General features: G+C 44.9%; 1 protein-coding gene across 6 annotated transcripts in view; it reads right to left on the reverse strand.

Moving 5' to 3' along the window:
* Positions 1-1567: 1567 nt before the first annotated feature.
* The window catches only part of ppfia1 (PTPRF interacting protein alpha 1), a 97002-nt gene continuing 75405 nt past the window's right edge, over positions 1568-23164 (reverse strand). For 4 of the 6 annotated variants that reach the window (XM_063005061.1, XM_063005059.1, XM_063005060.1 and 1 more), the window contains 9 exons: positions 21240-21321; positions 19464-19664; positions 16121-16296; positions 15039-15136; positions 14718-14893; positions 13820-13888; positions 12307-12466; positions 6396-6466; positions 1568-4033 (listed from right to left, as the gene is read on the reverse strand). In XM_063005061.1, the coding sequence (XP_062861131.1) occupies positions 6408-6466; positions 12307-12466; positions 13820-13888; positions 14718-14893; positions 15039-15136; positions 16121-16296; positions 19464-19664; positions 21240-21321 (1021 nt within the window). In that variant the 3' untranslated portion in view covers positions 1568-4033; positions 6396-6407. The remainder of the gene's footprint in view (positions 4034-6395; positions 6467-12306; positions 12467-13819; positions 13889-14717; positions 14894-15038; positions 15137-16120; positions 16297-19463; positions 19665-21239; positions 21322-23164) is intronic. The other 2 variants (XM_063005057.1, XM_063005058.1) reach the window with 2 other exon arrangements.

A 23164-nucleotide genomic window follows, 5' to 3' on the forward strand; every position in this document is an offset into this window, starting at 1 on the left:
CTCAGCCAATAGCAATGTATGAAGAGTTGGCAATCCGAAAACGGGTAGGGAAAAAAATAACGCCTGCTTGGAAACATTCCCGCAGTTTCGGCTCTTCCGGTTTTCCCACTTTAATTCCAGAGTTGTTCAACAGCGCCACCAGCGGTCAAAACGTGTAATTACAACAATCACACGTTATAACTTATTATTTTTGTTTAATTAAAAACATATTTGTTTTAATGAAAACCTGTTTTATGTTTTTATATATTTTATTATTATTATTTAGTATTTTTATTAATATAAATGCTCAAAAGTGTTTAACTATACACAAAAAGCACACACATACACCCCTCCTCAGGAAACACGTTAGCAAGAGTGCTAAGTCAGTTGACTTATTTTTTATTAGGATTTTAACGTCATGTTTTACACTTTGGTTACATTCATGACAGAAACGGTAGTTACTCATTACACAAGATTCATTAGTTATATTCACAAGTTTATATCAAACACAGTCATGGACAATTTTGTATCTCCAATTCACCTCATTTGCATGTCTTTGGACTGTGGGAGGAAACCGGAGCACCCGGAGGAAACCCACAGACACGGGGAGAACATGCAAACTCCACACAGAAAGGACTAGGACCGCCCCACCTGGAAATCGAACCCAGGACCTTCTTGCTGTAAGGTGACAGTGCTATCCACTGAGCCGCCCAAATAAGTAGTACATGCTACACTGGCTACCCACTGTGAGAGAAAGGGATAAACTAGGGAATAAACTTTTTCAAACCACAGGGGAGGGAAACGGTCGTGCTGGAACAGGAAAGAGCCTTCCCTAAACTGTTGTTACAAAGATGAAAGCATATTATTTTATTTGAATGATTTTTTTTTTTTACACCTGTTTGTTTATTAGGATTTTAACGTCATGTTTTACACTTTGGTTACATTCATGACAGAAACAGTAGCCACTCGTTACATAAGATTCATCAGTTCACAAGTTTAATATCAAACACAGTCCTGGACAATTTTGTATCTCCAATTAACCTCACTTGCACGTCTTTGGACTGTGGGAGGAAGCCAGAGCTCCCAGAGGAAACCCATGCAGACACAGGGAAAACATGCAAACTACCCAAACTGCCCCACCTGGGGATCGAACCCAGCCCCTGTGCCACCCCCTCAATCAGTCTTTCTAATCCCACAGAGCACAAATAAGTAGTACAAGCTATTATACCACACTGGCCATAGTGGCTACCCACTGTGAGAGACAGGGATAACCTAAGGTCTTTTTTAAACCACAGCCTAGATTTGTGCTCAAGGAAAGTGCTGAAACAGGAAAGAGCCTTCCCTAAACTGTTATCACAAAGATGAAAGCATATTTTATTTATAAAATAAAATTTATTTATATATATATATATATATATATATATATATATATATATATATATATATAAATAAATAAAACACCTTTTAGAAACAAGTGTGAAACTAAAACTGAACTCACACAGGATGATAAATGGATGTTCAGGCCCTTCAAAAAGTATCTGGACTGATTAGCAAAACATTAAATAAAAGAAGACAGAAGGACACACTGCAGTGTTTAAACACAAAGACTTAGTCTTTTTATTGGCAGTGAAAAATAAGGATCAGTATTTTTATTGAAAGGAAGCAATAAATAATACTGTGATATAAAATAGTTATAAGTATTCAGACTGTACAGCTTTTTAATATAAGATCAGCAAAATAAGGAAGAAAGAAAGAGAACAAGATTGGAATTGTGCATTGAGACTGAAATAAAATCGAGATAAAAGAAAAAAAACAGGCCGTAGCCGAGAGTCTCGGGTCAAAAATACGACATTAAAATAATAATAATAACAATAACAATAATAATACAGTCCAGCTTTAATTTCTGACTCCATTCTTTAAAACCATGTGATTCATAAAATCAAGCAGAGATCAAAGAATACCGAATAAATAAAAACACAGAGTGTGTTTGTGTGTGAGGGTGGGGGGTCAGTGTGACGTTTCAAATTGAAGCTATCGGAAGCAGAATTTCTTTACTCTCATATATACAGCCATCATACGCCGCCAGTCAGGCTTCAAACCCCCAACTTTACCACTGATGGTTTGAATTCCAGCAACTGTTGGGCCCTTGAACAAAGTTGTTTTGTAAAAGCAAGAACATGAAATGTTTTCTTATTTTTCTAAACAAGCTTCTTGCTTGTGTTAGTCTTATAGCTCCAGTATAAAACCTATACAGCATTTAGGCTCCAGTTTAGCATCATGAACAGTCAGTGCGGGTCTCAATCACACAGCCGCTTTATTACAGAATTCGCTCAAATTCATGTTTTTCCTGTGTTTTCCAATTTCCTTTAGATCAGTTTTATTGTTTTAAAGTTTTGAAATAGCTTTGAAATATTTTGTGCTTCTGTTTTTACATTTCAATTCTATGTATTTTAATATTTGAATGTTGTTTTATAGGTAAAGTTTAAGTGAAAATGTGATCAGACTGAGGACCTGGGTTTAATTCTTCCCACCGGTCCACATGGGCCACCATGAGGTTACTCCAGTTTTATACCAGCTCCCAGGTGTGGCGGGATAACGTACTGGATTGGTGGAATAGAGGTGGTCTCAGGCCAACTGTGATCCTGACCAGAATAAAAAAAAACTGACTCTGATAAAAACAGTCACTGGAATTAAAAACTGATTTATTGTTTTTGTTGTTTTGAACTTAATCAGTACATATGATTCAAATGTTTAAACTGAAGCTGAGGAACTCAAAGCTGTTGGCCTGAAAATATCAACATGGATCTACAAGCGCTTCCAACTTCCAGCTTTTGTGTTTGAAATGTATTAAGAAATCAGATGCATTTAGAGTCGCCTAATGCGCTAGCACAACACTGCAACGTGTTGGAACTCACAGGGGCCATCGACCTGACCGGGTGTCCACACAAACACAATTGCCCACGTTTCTCATTCTGCTGCCGTCGGGATATATGATCTCCGGACTGGTCCGGGAGCCTCCGTATTCAATACAGCTCTGTGTGGGAACCAAACACTAGCAGGTGATAAGAAGCGGCAGCAGATTAGACACGTGTCAGGGGGGATATGTGGTGTTCCACCTCTATTTAGTGAAATGGGGGGTTGTGCAAACACAGCGTATATTTAGCATTAAATGTAATAATCCTGGCGTGATGAGTCTGACGTTCATTATTATGATGGCATGATGCTAAACTGACACATTAGCCAACTGGTTTGTCTCCGCTGTTAAAATACATCTAAAGAACGTGGCGATTATAAATGTCATTTTCTTCATTGAATGCCGCTTCAGGTTATCTGGGATTAAAATCGTGGCAATTTTGAGGTGAAGGCCACAGTGGGGTTGGTCCAGCGAAGCAACATACCACACACACACACAAACACACATCATACACTCGTTATCAAACACGTTCCACACGTCACTGATGTGCCTGACGTGCAGAATAACAGGAATGAAGGGTTTCAGCACATGGAAAGACGGGCTGAAAGATGCGTCCGGCGGTAGCCCTCGTCATCGCTACGTTATGGCTTATGGACAGTCTGGTATCACAGAGCATGAGGACAACGGAAGGGGAAACATTAATATATACGCAAAAGAAATAAAAGCTCTGTATGATACGCACCAGTTCTGATATTCACATAATACGTCATGAAACGGACAGCGAGACGCGTCCGGCCAAATTAAATCACAAGTCAGTCACGCCAGCTCACGTCTCGCCGTCACACAAACACTCCGAAGATAAAAGATTATAAAAGGGATTAGATAGAAATGTACAAACTTGAGATCTGTAATACATTCAGTCTGACCTGAAAGATTAAACATGATACGTAAGAAGAGAGAAGAAAAAAAACAGCTCAACGATACGTCAACTAATTACTGAAAAGTCCCATAAATAGATGAGATCTAAAACGGCGTCCGGCGGATCAGACGGCGGCTGGATCCTCAGAGTTCTGCTGGATTCCACTGGCAGCCTGGAGGGGGCGCTGCGTCTTCTTCACCTATAGAGATAATGAGCATAAACTGAGAGAATGGAGAACAGATGAGTGATGGAGAGAAAAGTGGATAAAAAAAGAAAGAAAAGTAACACGTTCATTCATCACATCAGCACTGAAGCATCAACGTAGTCATGAGCACGTGAATGAGCAATTAGTCGTGAGTCCAGCAAACATTAAGAATTACACAGATCAGCCAGAACATTAAAACCACCTCCTTGATTCTACACTCACTGTCCATTTTATCAGCTCCACTTACCATATAGAAGCACTTTGTAGTTCTACAATTACTGACTGTAGTCCATCTGTTTCTCTGCATGCTTTGTTAGCCCCCTTTCATGCTGTTCTTCAATGGTCAGGACCCCCACAGGACCCCCACAGAGCAGGTATTATTTAGGTGGTGGATCATTCTCAGCACTGCAGTGACACTGACATGGTGGTGGTGTGTTAGTGTGTGTTGTGCTGGTATGAGTGGATCAGACACAGCAGCGCTGCTGGAGTTTTTAAACACCTCACTGTCACTGCTGGACTGAGAATAGTCCACCAACCAAAAATATCCAGCCAACAGCACTCCATGGGCAGCGTCCTGTGACCACTGATGAAGGTCTAGAAGATGACCGACTCAAACAGCAGCAATAGATGAGCGATCGTCTCTGACTTTACATCTACAAGGTGGACCGACTAGATAGGAGTGTCTAATAGAGTGGACAGTGAGTGGACACGGTATTTAAAAACTCCAGCAGCGCTGCTGTGTCTGATCCACTCATACCAGCACAACACACACTAACACACCACCACCATGTCGTTGTCACTGCAGTGCTGAGAATGATCCGCCACCTAAATAATACCTGCTCTGTGGGGGTCCTGTGGGGGTCCTGACCATTGAAGAACAGGGTGAAAGAAGGCTAACAAAGCATGCAGAGAAACAGATGGACTACAGTCAGTAATTGTAGGACTACAAAGTGCTTCTATATGGTAAGTGGAGCTGATAAAATGGACAGTGAGTGTAGAAACCAGGAGGTGGTTTTAATGTTATGGCTGATCGGTGTACGGCCAAAAGTATGTGGACACCTGACCGTAAGTTTGTGTGCCATTTCAAAACTATGGGTATTAATATAAACAGCCTCCACTTATTCAGTTCCTCTGTTCAGTTATGCCAGCCCATCACCACTGAGGACTGGGTTTAAGTCTCGGTGGTGCCACCAGACGGGTTGGGCACTCTTGGCTGTGTTAAGTCATAAATACTTGAGTATAGCGAGTTTATCTGTGGGTTATGTGAATTCGTACATAAATTATAAAGACTCAAATTATGTACGAGTCGGACGGGGCGTGTGCTACTCTGGGGTCCTTCCTGACCAGTTGGGATATTGTGCATTAGGACGAGGTTGACTGAACAGCAGTGGCGATTTCTCTAAAACTGCAAGGGAAGCTCAGCTTCCCCTAAAATGTCAAAAATTAAATGGTCAAATATGTACAGTTGTGTTAACATTTCATTGTTTACAAATGCGTTAGAACACGTTCATCTCGAAGACGAGTTCGTTCAGAATCAGCTACTTATCACAAATCGACTGACTCGATTTTGTTAACTCCCGTAGCGCCGATGCATTTGCCCGCAGAAGCTGAGCGTCTATTCACTTCAATGGGGCTGCATGGAAAAGTTTTTTTTCATTGCTTCGAAACTCGCCGGTCATTGGATAAATGCCACGATTTTGTCCCGCCCCCGGACGCTGAGCGTCTCTGGGGGTGAATGGAGCTGTGGGCGGGTCTGGACGCGGAGCTTCTGCAAGATGATTGGAGGATCAGTCGAAAGGCTGAATCCCGTTTTGATTGACAGCTATTTTGAGATCTACACCATCACTTAATCACTGGGAGCTTCAGTCCCATCGCGGATTTTACGAGTGAAGTCGAAAGACAAACTGCTGCAACCCATTTCTTGGTATTTGCTTGGTGAAATTACTCGACCATTTCCATTGTTCACTGTGTAAATAAAACACACTCATAGTATTTGTTTCAGGACACTGGTCAAGTCCCTGGAAAAGACGCCTACTTGGTACGATAGGATCACAGGCCAAATTCTTGAAAAGGAACGGAGGGCAGAATTTATGAATAAATAAATTGACAAATTTTATGACGTAAGCCGACAATGAGCTTCCCCTCTTTGAAAGACCAGCAGCCGCCACTGCTGAACATGTCTAAATGATGTATGTAGATGCATGTGACAGCTTCATGCTAGTAATGAGGTTTTTGGCTCTATTCCGCCCCCTAGCGAGAGCTAACTGAAATCCTGCAGATGTACAGAAGGAAAGCATGTGAGTGCCGTCGACACTAAAGCTGCATGCACGTGGTATAACCCAGACCTGAGTGTTTGATGTCGGGGTGTTATAACTCACCCTGGCGTTGGGTTAGCAGGAGTACGTTCTGATAGTAGCAGAGTCGAGTCTCTGTGAACCACTCACACTCCCTACAGCGCCAACACATGCACAAGCAAGAACACACACACACACACACACACACACACACACAAACACACATACATTACATTCACATTGCAAGCGTTTAGCTGTAAGATTCAGTCAGTTAATAGTGAGCAGATGTTAGATGTTAATTGAAGGTCATTCTTAACAAACATCTCACAGCTAGCATAGAGCAAGTAATTAGCATGCATGTCATGTCCAGATATTTACAAATTGCTTATATTTGCAGTAAAAAAAAAAAAAAAAAAAGCAAACATGCACTTCGTTGGACGGAGAATGCTGGTGTTGGACAGAGAACGCTGGTGTTGGATGGTGAACGCTGGTGTTGGATGGAGAATGCTGGTGTTGGATGGTGAACGCTGGTGTTGGATGGAGAATGCTGGTGTTGGATGGTGAACGCTGGTGTTGGATGGAGAATGCTGGTGTTGGATGGTGTTGGATGGTGAACGCTGGTGTTGGATGGAGAATGCTGGTGTTGGATGGTGTTGGATGGTGAACGCTGGTGTTGGATGGAGAACACTGGTGTAGGATGGAGAGCGCTGGTGTTGGATGGTGTTGGATGGTAAACGCTGGTGTTGGATGGAGAATGCTGATGTTGGATGGTGTTGGATGGTGAACGCTGGTGTTGGATGGTGTTGGATGGAGAATGCTGGTGTTGGATGGTGTTGGATGGTGAACGCTGGTGTTGGATGGTGAACGCTGGTGTTGGATGGAGAATGCTGATGTTGGATGGTGTTGGATGGTGAACGCTGGTGTTGGATGGTGTTGGATGGAGAATGCTGGTGTTGGATGGTGTTGGATGGTGAACGCTGGTGTTGGATGGTGAACGCTGGTGTTGGATGGAGAATGCTGGTGTTGGATGGAGAATGCTGGTGTTGGATGGAGTTGGATGGAGAATGCTGGTGTTGGATGGTGTTGGATGGAGAATGCTGATGTTGGATGGAGAATGCTGATGTTGGATGGTGTTGGATGGAGAATGCTGGTGTTGGATGGTGTTGGATGGAGAATGCTGATGTTGGATGGAGAATGCTGGTGTTGGATGGTGAACGCTGGTGTTGGATGGAGAATGCTGATGTTGGATGGAGAATGCTGGTGTAGAATGGAGAATGCTGGTGTTGGATGGTGTTGGATGGAGAATGCTGGTGTTGGATGGTGTTGGATGGAGAATGCTGGTGTTGGATGGAGAATGCTGGTGTTGGATGGTGTTGGATGGAGAATGCTGGTGTTGGATGGTGTTGGATGGAGAATGCTGGTGTTGGATGGAGAATGCTGGTGTTGGATGGTGTTGGATGGAGAATGCTGGTGTTGGATGGTGTTGGATGGAGAATGCTGGTGTTGGATGGAGAATGCTGGTGTTGGATGGTGTTGGATGGAGAATGCTGGTGTTGGATGGAGAATGCTGGTGTTGGATGGAGTTGGATGGAGAATGCTGGTGTTGGATGGAGTTGGATGGAGAATGCTGGTGTTGGATAGAGAGTGCTGGTGTTGGATGGTGTTGGATGGAGAATGCTGGTGTTGGATGGAGAATGCTGGTGTTGGATGGTGTTGGATGGAGAATGCTGGTGTTGGATGGTGTTGGATGGAGAATGCTGGTGTTGGATGGTGTTGGATAGAGAGTGCTGGTGTTGGATGGAGAATGCTGGTGTTGGATGGAGAATGCTGGTGTTGGATGGAGAATGCTGGTGTTGGATGGAGAATGCTGGTGTTGGATGGTGTTGGATGGAGAATGCTGGTGTTGGATGGAGAATGCTGGTGTTGGATGGAGAACACTGGTGTAGGATGGAGAGCGCTGGTGTTGGATGGTGTAGGATGGAGAGCACTGGTGTTGGATGGAGAGCGCTGGTGTTGGATGGTGTTGGATAGAGAATGCTGGTGTTGGATGGAGTTGGACGGAGAATGCTGGTGTTGGATGGAGAATGCTGGTGTTGGATGGAGAGCGCTGGTGTTGGATGGAGAATGCTGGTGTTGGATGGTGTTGGATGGAGAATGCTGGTGTTGGATGGTGTTGGATGGAGAGTGCTGGTGTTGGATGGAGAATGCTGGTGTTGGATGGAGAACACTGGTGTAGGATGGAGAGCGCTGGTGTTGGATAGTGTAGGATGGAGAACACTGGTGTTGGATGGAGAGTGCTGGTGTTGGATGGAGAATGCTGGTGTTGGATGGAGAACACTGGTGTTGGATGGAGAGCGCTGGTGTTGGATAGTGTAGGATGGAGAACACTGGTGTTGGATGGAGAGTGCTGGTGTTGGATGGAGAATGCTGGTGTTGGATGGAGAACACTGGTGTAGGATGGAGAGCGCTGGTGTTGGATAGTGTAGGATGGAGAACACTGGTGTTGGATGGAGAGTGCTGGTGTTGGATGGAGAATGCTGGTGTTGGATGGAGAACACTGGTGTTGGATGGAGAGCGCTGGTGTTGGATAGTGTAGGATGGAGAACACTGGTGTTGGATGGTGTAGGATGGAGAACACTGGTGTTGGATGGAGAGCGCTGGTGTTGGATGGAGAGCGCTGGTGTTGGATGGTGAATGCTGGTGTTGGATGGAGAGCGCTGGTGTTGGGTGGAGAGCGCTGGTGTTGGGTGGTGTTGGATGGAGAGCGCTGGTGTTGGATGGAGAGCGCTGGTGTTGGATGGTGTTGGATGGTGAATGCTGGTGTTGGATGGAGAGCGCTGGTGTTGGATGGTGTTGGATGGTGAATGCTGGTGTTGGATGGAGAGTGCTGGTGTTGGATGGAGAGCGCTGGTGTTGGATGGAGAGCGCTGGTGTTGGATGGTGTTGGATGGTGAATGCTTGTGTTGGATGGAGAGCGCTGGTGTTGGATGGAGAGCGCTGGTGTTGGATGGAGAGCGCTGGTGTTGGATGGAGAGCGCTGGTGTTGGGTGGTGTTGGATGGAGAACGCTGGTGTTGGATGGAGAGCGCTGGTGTTGGGTGGTGTTGGATGGAGAATGCTGGTGTTGGATGGAGAGCGCTGGTGTTGGGTGGTGTTGGATGGAGAGCGCTGGTGTTGGATGTAGAGCGCTGGTGTTGGGTGGTGTTGGATGGAGAGCGCTGGTGTTGGGTGGTGTTGGATGGAGAATGCTGGTGTTGGATGGTGTTGGATGGAGAATGCTGGTGTTGGATGGAGAGCGCTGGTGTTGGATGGAGAGCGCTGGTGTTGGGTGGTGTTGGATGGAGAGCGCTGGTGTTGGGTGGTGTTGGATGGAGAGCGCTGGTGTTGGATGGAGAGCGCTGGTGTTGGATGGAGAGCGCTGGTGTTGGGTGGTGTTGGATGGTGTTGGATGGAGAATGCTGGTGTTGGATGGAGAGCGCTGGTGTTGGGTGGTGTTGGATGGAGAGCGCTGGTGTTGGATGGAGAGCGCTGGTGTTGGGTGGTGTTGGATGGAGAGCGCTGGTGTTGGATGGAGAATGCTGGTGTTGGATGGAGAGCGCTGGTGTTGGGTGGTGTTGGATGGAGAGCGCTGGTGTTGGGTGGTGTTGGATGGAGAATGCTGGTGTTGGATGGAGAGCGCTGGTGTTGGATGGAGAGCGCTGGTGTTGGGTGGTGTTGGATGGAGAGCGCTGGTGTTGGATGGAGAGCGCTGGTGTTGGGTGGTGTTGGATGGAGAGCGCTGGTGTTGGATGGAGAGCGCTGGTGTTGGGTGGTGTTGGATGGAGAATGCTGGTGTTGGATGGAGAGCGCTGGTGTTGGGTGGTGTTGGATGGAGAATGCTGGTGTTGGATGGAGAATGCTGGTGTTGGATGGAGAGCGCTGGTGTTAGGTGGTGTTGGATGGAGAATGCTGGTGTTGGATGGAGAATGCTGGTGTTGGATGGAGAGCGCTGGTGTTGGGTGGTGTTGGATGGAGAACACTGGTGTTGGATGGAGAGCGCTGGTGTTGAATGGAGAGCGCTGGTGTTGAATGGAGAGCGCTGGTGTTGGGTGGTGTTGGATGGAGAACACTGGTGTTGGATGGAGAGCGCTGGTGTTGGGTGGTGTTGGATGGAGAACACTGGTGTTGGATGGAGAGCGCTGGTGTTGGATGGAGAGCGCTGGTGTTGGATGGAGAGCGCTGGAGTTGGATGGAGAGCGCTGGTGTTGGGTGGTGTTGGATGGAGAGCGCTGGTGTTGGATGGAGAGCGCTGGTGTTGGATGGAGAACACTGGTGTTGGATGGAGAGCGCTGGTGTTGGGTGGTGTTGGATGGAGAACACTGGTGTTGGATGGAGAGCGCTGGTGTTGGATGGAGTATGCTGGTGTTGGATGGAGAGCGCTGGTGTTGGGTGGAGAGCGCTGGTGTTGGATGGAGAGCGCTGGTGTTGGATGGAGAGCGCTGGTGTTGGATGGAGAATGCTGGTGTTGGATGGAGAGCGCTGGTGTTGGGTGGAGAGCGCTGGTGTTGGGTGGTGTTGGATGGAGAATGCTGGTGTTGGATGGAGAGCGCTGGTGTTGGGTGGTGTTGGATGGACAGCGCTGGTGTTGGATGGAGAATGCTGGTGTTGGGTGGTGTTGGATGGAGAGCGCTGGTGTTGGATGGAGAGCGCTGGTGTTGGGTGGTGTTGGATGGAGAATGCTGGTGTTGGATGGAGAGCGCTGGTGTTGGGTGGTGTTGGATGGAGAGCGCTGGTGTTGGGTGGTGTTGGATGGAGAGCGCTGGTGTTGGGTGGAGAGCGCTGGTGTTGGGTGGAGAGCGCTGGTGTTGGGTGGTGTTGGATGGAGAATGCTGGTGTTGGATGGAGAGCGCTGGTGTTGGGTGGTGTTGGATGGACAGCGCTGTTGTTGGATGGAGAATGCTGGTGTTGGATGGTGTTGGATAGAGAATGCTGGTGTTGGATGGTGTTGGATGGAGAGCGCTGGTGTTGGATGGTGTTGGATAGAGAATGCTGGTGTTGGATGGTGTTGGATGGAGAGCGCTGGTGTTGGATGGTGTTGGATGGAGAATGCTGGTGTTGGATGGTGTTGGATGGACAGCGCTGGTGTTGGATGGTGTTGGATAGAGAATGCTGGTGTTGGATGGTGTTGGATGGAGAGCGCTGGTGTTGGATGGTGTTGGATGGAGAATGCTGGTGTTGGATGGTGTTGGATGGACAGCGCTGGTGTTGGATGGTGTTGGATGGAGAATGCTGGTGTTGGATGGTGTTGGATGGACAGCGCTGGTGTTGGATGGAGAATGCTGGTGTTGGATGGTGTTGGATGGAGAATGCTGGTGTTGGATGGTGTTGGATGGAGAGCGCTGGTGTTGGATGGTGTTGGATGGAGAATGCTGGTGTTGGATGGTGTTGGATGGAGAGCGCTGGTGTTGGATGGTGTTGGATGGAGAATGCTGGTGTTGGATGGTGTTGGATGGACAGCGCTGGTGTTGGATGGTGTTGGATGGAGAATGCTGGTGTTGGATGGTGTTGGATGGAGAGCGCTGGTGTTGGATGGTGTTGGATGGAGAATGCTGGTGTTGGATGGTGTTGGATGGACAGCGCTGGTGTTGGATGGTGTTGGATGGAGAATGCTGGTGTTGGATGGTGTTGGATAGAGAATGCTGGTGTTGGATGGTGTTGGATGGAGAGCGCTGGTGTTGGATGGTGTTGGATAGAGAATGCTGGTGTTGGATGGTGTTGGATGGAGAGCGCTGGTGTTGGATGGTGTTGGATGGAGAATGCTGGTGTTGGATGGTGTTGGATGGACAGCGCTGGTGTTGGATGGTGTTGGATGGAGAATGCTGGTGTTGGATGGTGTTGGATGGACAGCGCTGGTGTTGGATGGAGAATGCTGGTGTTGGATGGTGTTGGATGGAGAGCGCTGGTGTTTGCTATATAAAGTCAGCATGTCCTATATTAAACCCTGAGGATTTACGTACCGTCCAGCTGGTGTTTCTTTGGCTGCATGGCCGGAGAAGCAGACGTGCTGTTGGACACTCTGAATTCAGCAGGGAGGGTATCGGCGCTGTAACCACGGACGTCTTTGGGTCGAAACTTCTTCCTCCAAGACGGAGCTCTGCGAAAGTTCTTATCATCGTCCTGCAGGAGAGGAAGAGGAGAGGTGAAGAGAACCTACAGGAACAGACCTTGTGTGTTTGGGTTTTTTATTCTGTATAGGAGCTTATGCTAGCTCATCCCAGAGAATGGTGAGATGCATTAATGTGCTTAACTCAAACCGGTGTGGAAACAAATGTTCATTTATACTAGAAGTATTAATACATACTCAGGTACTACTGTGAAGGAGTGTGGTAGGTTTTTACCAAGTGTTGGAGGCTTGTAAGGAGGACAACAACCAAGTCCAAGTTTTATAGTTTTATTCACACACACAAGAAATATTGACACAATGAGTCGAAAACCCTACTGACTACAGTCAATAAAAGGCCGTGACTCATAAGATGAGACCATGGCAGCCTCACGAATAGGCGGTAGCTGTGAAGCTACAGAAGACTTTCCGCCATCCTTTTTTTTTGTTCCCTCCTCACTCCCTCCTGCTTTAACTATGAGGCCCCTCCCCTCTAGGACCTGGCGGCCAATCCTCAAGCAGGAGAGACTAGAGCGGGCATTCAAACACACACAACAAGATACATTCCTATGGCCATAACATTCAGTCTACACCTTCCCCACATAATTCATAATGCATATACAGCATTCAGCTAGCTTTATTCCTTACTGTGTTCTTTTCTGGTATCTTCAGGTACCTTACCCACAACGGAGTCCCGGACCAACTCCGACCTCCGCCGACACCGGGATCATCTCCCAACAACAGGTAAGTACTTATTTATTTATTTACACTACTTCCATTGGATACTTAAATCTAGTCTTTGTGATGTGTAAGGAGTACAATAGTACTTACATCATCACAACTACTTAGAATGTGTAGATATGCTTAGGGAATGATTGCCAGTAATCCTATTCCAATATTCCAGGTATACTGCTACAATGGAATGTTACTGGTGTACGTGAAAAGAAGTGCGTCAATGACATTGTATGACGCCCAAAATCCAGTTCTAGCTGGTTTACACCAGTTCCTGTGTTCTAGCTAAGAAATCTTAGTTAACGGTGGAATCTTCCAGTCCTACAGGGTCAGTGATGGAGGTATAAAAGGTGATTCTTTTGTTTATGTTTTATAGCATTTGCAGAGCTTCCATGTGAGACTCTGTCGGTTTGATCCAAGTTATTTCATTATGGGTTCTTCCAACACACTGGGTACCAACATGACATAATGCAGAGCACTGTGCATAAGTTTAGACACCCCAAATGTACTGCCCAGGGTACCAGATACCAAAGACTCCTCCTAATGTCTTCTGAATTCTAGGTCTGTGGGGTGAGATCTGTTTTGACAGAACATTATCAAGAATAAGAACAAAGTAAATGAAGAAACGTGAATCTGACCTCCTCTAGTCTCCTCTCTGTTCCCGAAGCTAGCAGGTTGTTGTACTCTCTCTCCAGAACTGATCGAGCCTACAGAGGAGGAAATACACAGAATAAGATCAAACATTTCATGACAAAAAAGTGAATACTGATAATATACAGAAGGCTGAACAACAGCTATGTGAACACATGACCATGAGCTTGCTGGGGGCATTAATAATGAGTCGCCAACCTCTACACCCCCGTCACAAGATTTTAGTCAAAAGAGAATTCTTATGGTCAGACACTTTGCCAAAATGTTTCATTTATTAGGATTTTAACGTCATGTTTTACACATGCTTTGGTTACATTCATAACAGGAACGGTAGTTACTGCTTACACAAGATTCATCAGTTCAAGTTCAATATCAAACACAGTCATGGACAATTTAGTATCGCCAGTTCACCTCACTTGCACATCTTTGTACTGTGGGAGGAAACCGGAGCTCCCGGAGGAAATCCACGCAAACACGGGGAGAACATGCAAACTCCCACACAGAAAGGACCCCGACCGCTCCACCTGGGGATAGAACCAAGGACCTTCTTGCTGTATGGCGACAGTGCTACCCACTGAGCCACCTTGGCGCCCGCCAAAATGTTTCAACCGAAGATTATTTGTGTACAAAACTGTAGCCACAAACTGGAGTCTTGCCATTCTAAAACCTTCATTTCAATAACTGATAGGAACACTGATGGATCTATAAAATTATTATAATTCTATAAATTATAAGTTAGTGGAATACGTTCATAATTTTTACATTGTCAGCATATCTGAACATTGGCAGGACATTTCCCTTCACCCGACCAAATACATATATAGTGATTATGGCCCTGTTGGTGTAGAAGATTAGAGCAGGTGAGAGCGGGTTGAAGGACCTGACCTGTGTGTTCTGAGTTGGGATCTGCAGCAGCAGGGCGAGGGTGTTGTAATCGAAGGTTTCGTCGAGAGCCATCATCGCTCCGTGGATGCCGTTCTCCAGCAGGTTATGAGCGTACTCTTTCAACCCGATGGACTCCACCCATTTAATCACTCGCTCGTTACTCCACACCAGAACATCTGGACAGAGTGAAGACGGGAGAACAATCAAATTCTATCGTTAATAACCACGGCTTGTGAGAAAACGTTTTCTCTCGTTAATACTTTTCAGAATACTTTCGGCCATATAGTGTATTTGGGCGCTGGTGTTTGATTCCACGCTGACCTTTACCCTCGCTCTGGGATTCCTCTCGCCTTTTCTCCAGCTCTTTCCTGTCGTAGTTCAGCCGCCTCAAGCACATCATGCCGCACTGGAAACTGTTTCTGTTACACAACACAAACAAACACCACCATGTTCAATATCGGGCACTTAAAAACACCAAATGCATTACGCATTTTACATCATCCTACGCCTATCTAAATTCTTAGATACCTTAAAATGCTCCAACTGAGGTGCCTTATTTCTAAACTACAATCTGACTGAATAATGAGGGAGCATTCGATGCTTCCTTAGCAGTGAAGGCAATTCCAGCATTCAGTGTGGCACAACTTTTCTTGCCAAAGATTTCAAATATGGCGGAAGAATGTGGAGCTCTTCTCAATGTAAATAAATTCTCATTGATGTTTAATCTGTATAAAGGTGTAATTGCAATTGCAAATTCAGGCTTGTCAGGGACAATTTAAACGTTTTCGGTACACGGAGAGAGACGTTAGCTGGCGTGTTAGCGGGCTATGCCGTTTTAGCCCATTGGTTTGAACGGCCTGAGGCTAACTGTGCTAGCTAAGTAAACAAAAACTGCAGAGACACAATCACCATAATCGCTGTCAAAGTCGTGCATCTAAACAATCTGCCCTATGAGTTACGTGTCTTATTAGAATCCTCTCTACTTAGGCAGCTGCCCATGTAAGATGTAGACAGCAAAGCAGCTCACTAGGTTTAATTATATTACACACCGAGGAGGGTAAAATACCAACAATCCCTGTGATCACTCATGTAAAGAATGTAGGTTTTAAACTTGTTTAAACTCATGTTTATACAATTTTTCTAGTGTTGAATTGCTCCTGTCCCAACTTTTCTGGAGTTCAGGTTTGTATTTTGTAGTTTCCTTATGTACCTGCTCACTAGGTTTAATTATATTACACACCGAGGAGGGTAAAATACCAACAATCCCTGTGATCACTCATGTCAAGAATGTAGGTTTTAAACTGTTGTTTAAAATCATGTTTATACAATTTTTCTAGTGTTGAATTGCTCCTGTCCCAACTTTTCTGGAGTTCAGGTTTGTATTTTGTAGTGTCCTAGTGTACCTGTGGAAGCTGTCCACCATCTTTAGCTGGCCACGCAGGTCCTTCTTGGTCAGATGGTCCAGCATCCGAGCATCAACCAGAGACTCCATGAAGTAACTGCGGTACTGAGGTAAACCCAAACTGGGCAGCCACTCGTTCCCAATCCACTCATGGTTCATGTCTCCATATGCTAAAGTCTAGACACACAGAGCAATTGCATTTATGTATTTATAAACACTATCACAATGACTGACCCCATAATATTCCTGGAATCCAAATGCAACAGAGGCATGAGCAGCCTCTGCCTAAAACAACGATTTTGTTTTACTGGGGTATGAATATGAGGTGACCGAGCAAATCCTCTTAGTCATTCATCAACAAGGGGAAGATCAGCTTCATTCACTGGGAAACTGGGTTCATATTACTGCTTACCGCTGCATTTACATGATTCACAGCAGACGGTCTCTCTATAATCGGTACCACGGAGCTCTGGGCTTGAAAACAATCCACACTCATGACTCACAATATGGACGGTTAATTTATGAGCAGTTTGGCATGAAATATATGGATATTTTTAGATAATACATAAAACAGGAATGCTCTGCAGCATTGTCATTAAAAGATGTGTGAAAATAATAAAGCGGACATGTGTTCATAAGCCTTTATTGCTTCATTAAAACGCAGCATTTAATCTCATCAAAGAGCTACGAAGCTACAACCAGCCACTCCAGGATCAGGAAACGTGCGACTGCTACCTATAATGCAAACCCGCTCTCACTGTTTCTCACCGTCCATGGGATTTTGTTCTGGGTTTTTTGTGCAGCAGTGGCGACACTTTTAAAAAGTCAGCGGCAAACTGGGTCAAAGTTCAATCTATAGCAAAGTGGAGACACCTTATCCCACCCTCCCTCCCACAGACATGTCCGACCATGCCTGTTGAGTACCCGGCCAGCCCATTAGTTACACAGGAACCTGAACTGGAGGTGAGTTTCTTCTATATTAGTTTTGCTTTCAGACGAGGGAAAAAGAAGCAAGAGGTTCAAACCTGAGCCCAGCTACCCTCGTCATCCTCCTGGTGTTAGCATGGTTAGCGTTAGCGTGAGAGAAAGCCAGAGAGCAAGTAAGGTATTAACAGTGTTTAACAGGTTAAGTTTGAGACAACAGTCACAAGTTGTCAAGGGAACACAATACCACAATAAAAAAAAAAATACTAAAGTGATGCATGCACACAGACATGCAACGTGCAATTCAGCACTCAAACAAAACAAACGAAAGACGTTCTCATTTCTCACGAAAGGAACAGTCGGATATTATTTAAAATTAGAATCGTTTGTTTGACGTCATAGCCTACATTTCTTTCCATCAGAACCATTTTTTGAGAAAACAACCAGAGCAATGACATGATCGTTTCTAGGGATGTAACGATGCACCACAAGACAGTTAAACATCGGTGCACACGTGCCACGATTCGAATCGGTTATTTATTTAAGATGAATCGATATTCACTTTAAACAGCAGAGGGCGCTGAAACTATTCACCTCACCTGGTTGACGGCACTTCACTAAGCTGCCAGGTAGGGGATCTTCCAGCCAAATTTATTTATGTGAGGATACTTTCTGTATTTGTATTATTTATTTATTTATTTATTTGTTTTAAATTTTCATTTCAGTTTTTTTTACACAATAAGCATTATTTGGCATAGTTTGTACCTATCTCAGAAATAAAAGGGCATTCATTATTTTATTTTAAAAAGTCGTGAGCACAGTATCGTGAATCGTATCACATCGTGGGTAGAGTGTATCATTACATCCCTAATCGTTTCTGTAGTGAGCAGGAGGACGACTCGACTTCCAGGAATCAACGTGGCAGCAAAAGCTAGCAGGAGGAACCCAGTCACGTTCTCTCACTATTCTCAGAAATGGTGAAGAAGAAAATGTAAACCGGACTGTTCCCCTTTAATCACTCATGTACTTTTTCTGCTCATTTTTTTTCTCTCTCACAAATAAAAAAATAAACACGAAAAACAAGAAACTAAAAACAGGAAACAAATCTAGACAAAGTTTGGGGCGAACTGTTCCGGATCGGATGACTAACCGTGGGTGGCGTAGCTGCCAGGCTCTCCATCTCCTCATGCGTAACCCATACATTCCCCGTGGACTAACCACACCCGATCACATGACCCAGCACGAGTGAATCCGTGAGTGAGGAAGGCATTAAGTGAACAGATCAGAAAATTATTATTCATGCACCAAGCATCCTGGTTATTAGTACATTTACATTAATGTGTGTGTGTGTGTGTGTGTGTGTGTGTGTGTGTGTGTGTGTGTGTGTGTGTGTGTGGAGAGAAAGAGGAACATGCTCCAATGAGATGAGAAACAGTGCAGCAGGACAGAAACTGAAATGCTTTGCTCATTGAGAAAAGTTAATTATAAATGTCAGTGATGCAAATGCTGTGTCCTAAATCACATCATGTTCACCACCATAGAGCACTACTTAGAGGAGCATTATTTTGTAGTCATATCTTAAATAACATTTAGACTCCCAACGGACTGAGAACGATGTTCTCGTGCACTATGTAGTAAACAGAGCGTTTGGTTTGGAACACAACCATGGTGGACTAATGCTGGTGTTTAGGTACACCATGCAATAAACAGGCTGTGTGGTTTGTGACACAACCAAGGTGGACTAAAGATATTTATGTGCACTTTGAAGTGAATAGTGTGTTTGGTTTGGAACACATCCATAGTGGACCAACGATATTCATGATGTTTATGTGCACTTTGTAGTAATTGTGTGGTTTGGGACACGTCCATAGTATACTGATGATTTACATTTACATTTGTAATGATGTTTATGTGCACTTTGTAGTGAATAAAGTGTGTGGTTTGGGACACATCCATAGTGGACTGATAATATTTATGTGCACTTTGTAGTAATTAAAGTGTATGTGGTTTGGGACACATCCATATATGACTGATGATGTTTATGTACACTTTGTAGTGTACATGCTGTGTAATTTGAGACAAGCCCACAGAGGACTGATAGCGCTTACAAGCACTTTGTAGTGAACAGTGTGTGAGGTTTGGGACAAGCCCATAAAGGACTGATGCAGTGTGTGATACACTATGTAGTTAGTCAGTTAGGCATGATTTGAGACATGTCCACAGTAAATTGCTGACTTGATTATATGCACCATGTAGTGAATAGGTTGTGTGGTTTGGGACACACCCATATTGGAATTCTGCATGTAATTATTGTGAAAACATACTCAGCATAAACCAAGATAAACAATATAAAGCTCTGTGTGTGTGTGTGTGTGTGTGTGTGTGTGTGTGTGTGTGTGTGTGTGTGTGTGTGTGTGTACCGTTCTGGAAGTGGGCGGGGCTGAAGGGCTGGTTAATGACATGATTTCCTGGATGGCGAGGCGCAGTTTGAGTCGATGGAGGGGGTTACTGATGCCGATCTCTCTCTGGATCTCCGTGTCTGATAAAGCCGACATGATGGCTCCACTCTTCACGTTGGCACGGCACGCTGCCACGTACCACGCGGGCATCCCCACCCACAGCTGCAACAGGGAGAGCAAATTAAAGATTACAGTTATTTTGGGGTTTTTTTTCCTGTAAGGCTACAAATATAATTTTGTTTCTTTAATCTGTAAGTAGGGAAGGCTTCAGAACAGTCCCGTCCGATAGGTTCGACCTGGCCTGGCTCGGTCCCAGGGGTGGATCCTGGTAACCGTAATTCAGCAGGGTGGTTCTGGTCTGTACTTTTCATGTTTTTTTTGTTGTTTTTTTTTATCATACTCTTTTTATTTCCTCTCAGAACTGTTCAAGGCTCTGAGGACCACTGATTCACATAAGCAGGTAGCTTGGAAAGGTCTGGGGACCCCCAAGAGGAGCTGGAATGTGTGGCTGGGGATGTGACCTGACTATCACCAGGAAAAAGCGAATAGACACTGATTCAATGTTTAAAATCTCAAATTCATGACAGCAACAGCAAGTGGAACAGCGGGTGCAACAGTGGGACGCTTACTGACAGTAACAGGCACTTTATAGGGTCGTTACTGAATTCATCCAGTAAACACACTGAAGGAGCAGCTCTATGGGTCTGTCTGAAAATCTAGATCTCTCTACATAGACCATTTTACGTTGTCCTACATTCGCTGTCTAAATTCTTAGATCCCTTAAATGCTGCCTAGATCCCATCCAATGCTTCTTTAGCGGTAAAGGCAATCCCAGCATTCAATGTGGCACAACATTTCTTACAAAAATTACAATCTCATTTATTTTTAATGTGTATAAAGGTGCACAAGTGTCGTTTATTTGCAAATTCAGACTCGTCAGGGACAGTTTAACAGTTTTCAGTGCACGGAGGGAGATGTTAGCTGGTGTGCTAGCAGGTTGTGTCTCGTCATCCCATTGGATTGAATGGCCTGAGGCTAGATGTGTTAGTTTAGTAATCTAAAACTGCTGTGATGTAATCACAGTCTAAGTAGTGCGTCTAAATAATCTGCCTTATGAGTTCCATGTCTTATTAGAATCCTCTCTACTGTGGCAGCTGCCCAGGTAGGCAGTAGACAGCAAGGCAGCTCACTAGGTTTTTAGACAGACCCAATGATCCAGTCTCTACAAAAACTGGGCATGGTGGAGCTTCACAAGACTAGCAGCGTCTCCATACAAAAGGTTTGAATCAAAGGCTAATGTGCGTAAAAACCTGGACCCCTCAGTGATGCCAAAAATACTACGGTGTGATACATGAACTTTAACCAAATTGTCTCTGGCTGGGTGGGTTTTCGTTTGCTATCAGCTGATGGAAATGATTCAGCCTAATAATTGCTTTGTAGAACTTGGTGCACCCTGTGGTGCAAAGACTCTTTCCTGCTTAAAATTGATGACTGAAGCTTTATAGGACTTTCTGACAGACTGTAAAGTAGATCTGCAACATCAACCCTCAAAGAACTGAAATACTTTTTTCTTTACAGAAGCTCCTACAAGCCAGCACAAACCCTCCAGGACCTGAATGAGAACATTTTAGAAAGGAATAAAGCTGAATCCAGTCCTAATCAGCTCTGTGAACTGAATCTGTTGTTATCGCCTGTATACAGAAGCAGTGAATTTAAAGGACTGCCGTGCGTTTGTACCTCCAGCCAGACGACAACAGTAGGACCGTCCCACTGGGCGAAGGGAAGCCCCTGCCGACGAGCCTCCTCCAGCAGCTCATGCCTAAAGCACACAATCACAATTATATCATACACACACACTCAAATGTACCCCCTGTACCTTACACACACACACACACACACACACACACACACACACACACACACACACACACACCCACACACACCCACACACACACCCACACACACACCCACACACACACCCAGAAACACCCCACACATGCCTACACACTAGAGAGGTGAAACACACAACCATCATTCATCCACACATGCTGCTGCAGAAGTTTATTTGAACAGGCGCTTCCAAGAAAACCAGATCATGCACGAAAACCAAATTCAGCATCAGATCCAGAAACCACAGCAGGACAGAAAGCAAAGGGAAAATACTCCTAGCAACAAGAGTCCACAAACAATCTGATCTAATCTGATCTATAATCTGTAATCTTTACCTTAGAATTACCTTCAATTCTTTTAAACTTCTAACGTTCCTTGTTTACACCAGGGTTTTTCCTTTTTTATTAAGCGACCCAGGCAACACAAACAATGCACCTTAATCTTTCTGCTCTGTAATCTGGTCCCACTGGGGTTTACAAGATGTAACATAAAGCTTCCAAAAAAGGGCGTTCACGTACAAGTGGGCGTTTGTGTACAAGTTGACCATGTATGTGACAAATAAACCTTGACTTGAAGTTGTTTATTTAATTATAATTCTTTTTTTTGTGACCTATTTTTTTGGCTTGCGACCCATCTATGGGTTGCGACCCAGGGTTTCTTCCTGTGCCCATGTGGGTTTCCTCCGGGTGCTCCGGTTTCTTCCCACAAGTCCAAAGACGTGCAGTCAGGTTAACTGGAGCTACTTATTTATTTATTAGGATTTTTACGTCAAGTTTTACACACTTTGGTTACATGCATGACAGAAACGGTAGTTAAGGTTAATGTCAAACACAGTCATGGACAATTCTGTGTCTCCACTTCACCTCACTTGCACGTATTTGGACTGTGGGAGGAAACCAGAGCTCCCGGAGGAAAACCCACACAGGCACGGAAAGAACATGCAAACTCCACACAGAAAGGACCCGGACCGTTCCACCTGGGAATCAAACCCAGGACCTTCTTGCTGTGAGGCGACACTGCTACCCACCAAAGCCGCCCCCAATTGGAGCTACTAGAAATTGCCCTGTACTGGACTAGCAACCTGTCTGGGGTGTTTCCTGCTCTTTGCTCAATGAATAAAACCCTCTGCGACACCGACCAGGGTAAAAGATAAAACAGACAATGAATGAATGACCGAATGTCCCGTTTGGTTAAATACGGACCCCACTGAAACTCAAACGCTGGACATGCTGTGTTTATGTCTGAGTGAGATAAGGTGTTTTATTTATTTTTTTATTTGGGTTTTTACACCATGTTTAACACATAGCTGAGGTTAGTTTGTTTGTGTATTAGGATTTTACCATCATGTTTTACACTTTTTGGTTAGATTCATGACAGGAACAGTAGTTACTCATTACACAAGATTCATCAGTCCACAAACTTATATCGAACACAGTCATGGACAATTTCGTATCTCCAGTTCACCTCACTTGCACGTCTTTGGACGGTGGGAGGAAACCGGAAGCTGAGGTTAGTAAAAGCACAGGCAGGTGAAAAGTTCTGGTCAGCGTGCAAAACCTCAGAACTTCCGTGCTCATAACACTGGGATGAAACTGAAGTGAGAAAGAGAATGAAACCAAATTAAAAAAAGAAGCCACTTACCCTGTTTTCAGACTAAAATTATGATGGAACGAGAAAAACGGAGAAACAAAATGAGCAACTGAAGTGTGACGTGAAGCAAAAATCAAAGAAGGTGAGCCAGACAAACACAAATCAAGCTTCAAAATGATCAA

The sequence above is a fragment of the Trichomycterus rosablanca genome, chromosome 11, assembly GCF_030014385.1.
Source record: "Trichomycterus rosablanca isolate fTriRos1 chromosome 11, fTriRos1.hap1, whole genome shotgun sequence".
Taxonomy (NCBI): domain Eukaryota; kingdom Metazoa; phylum Chordata; class Actinopteri; order Siluriformes; family Trichomycteridae; genus Trichomycterus; species Trichomycterus rosablanca.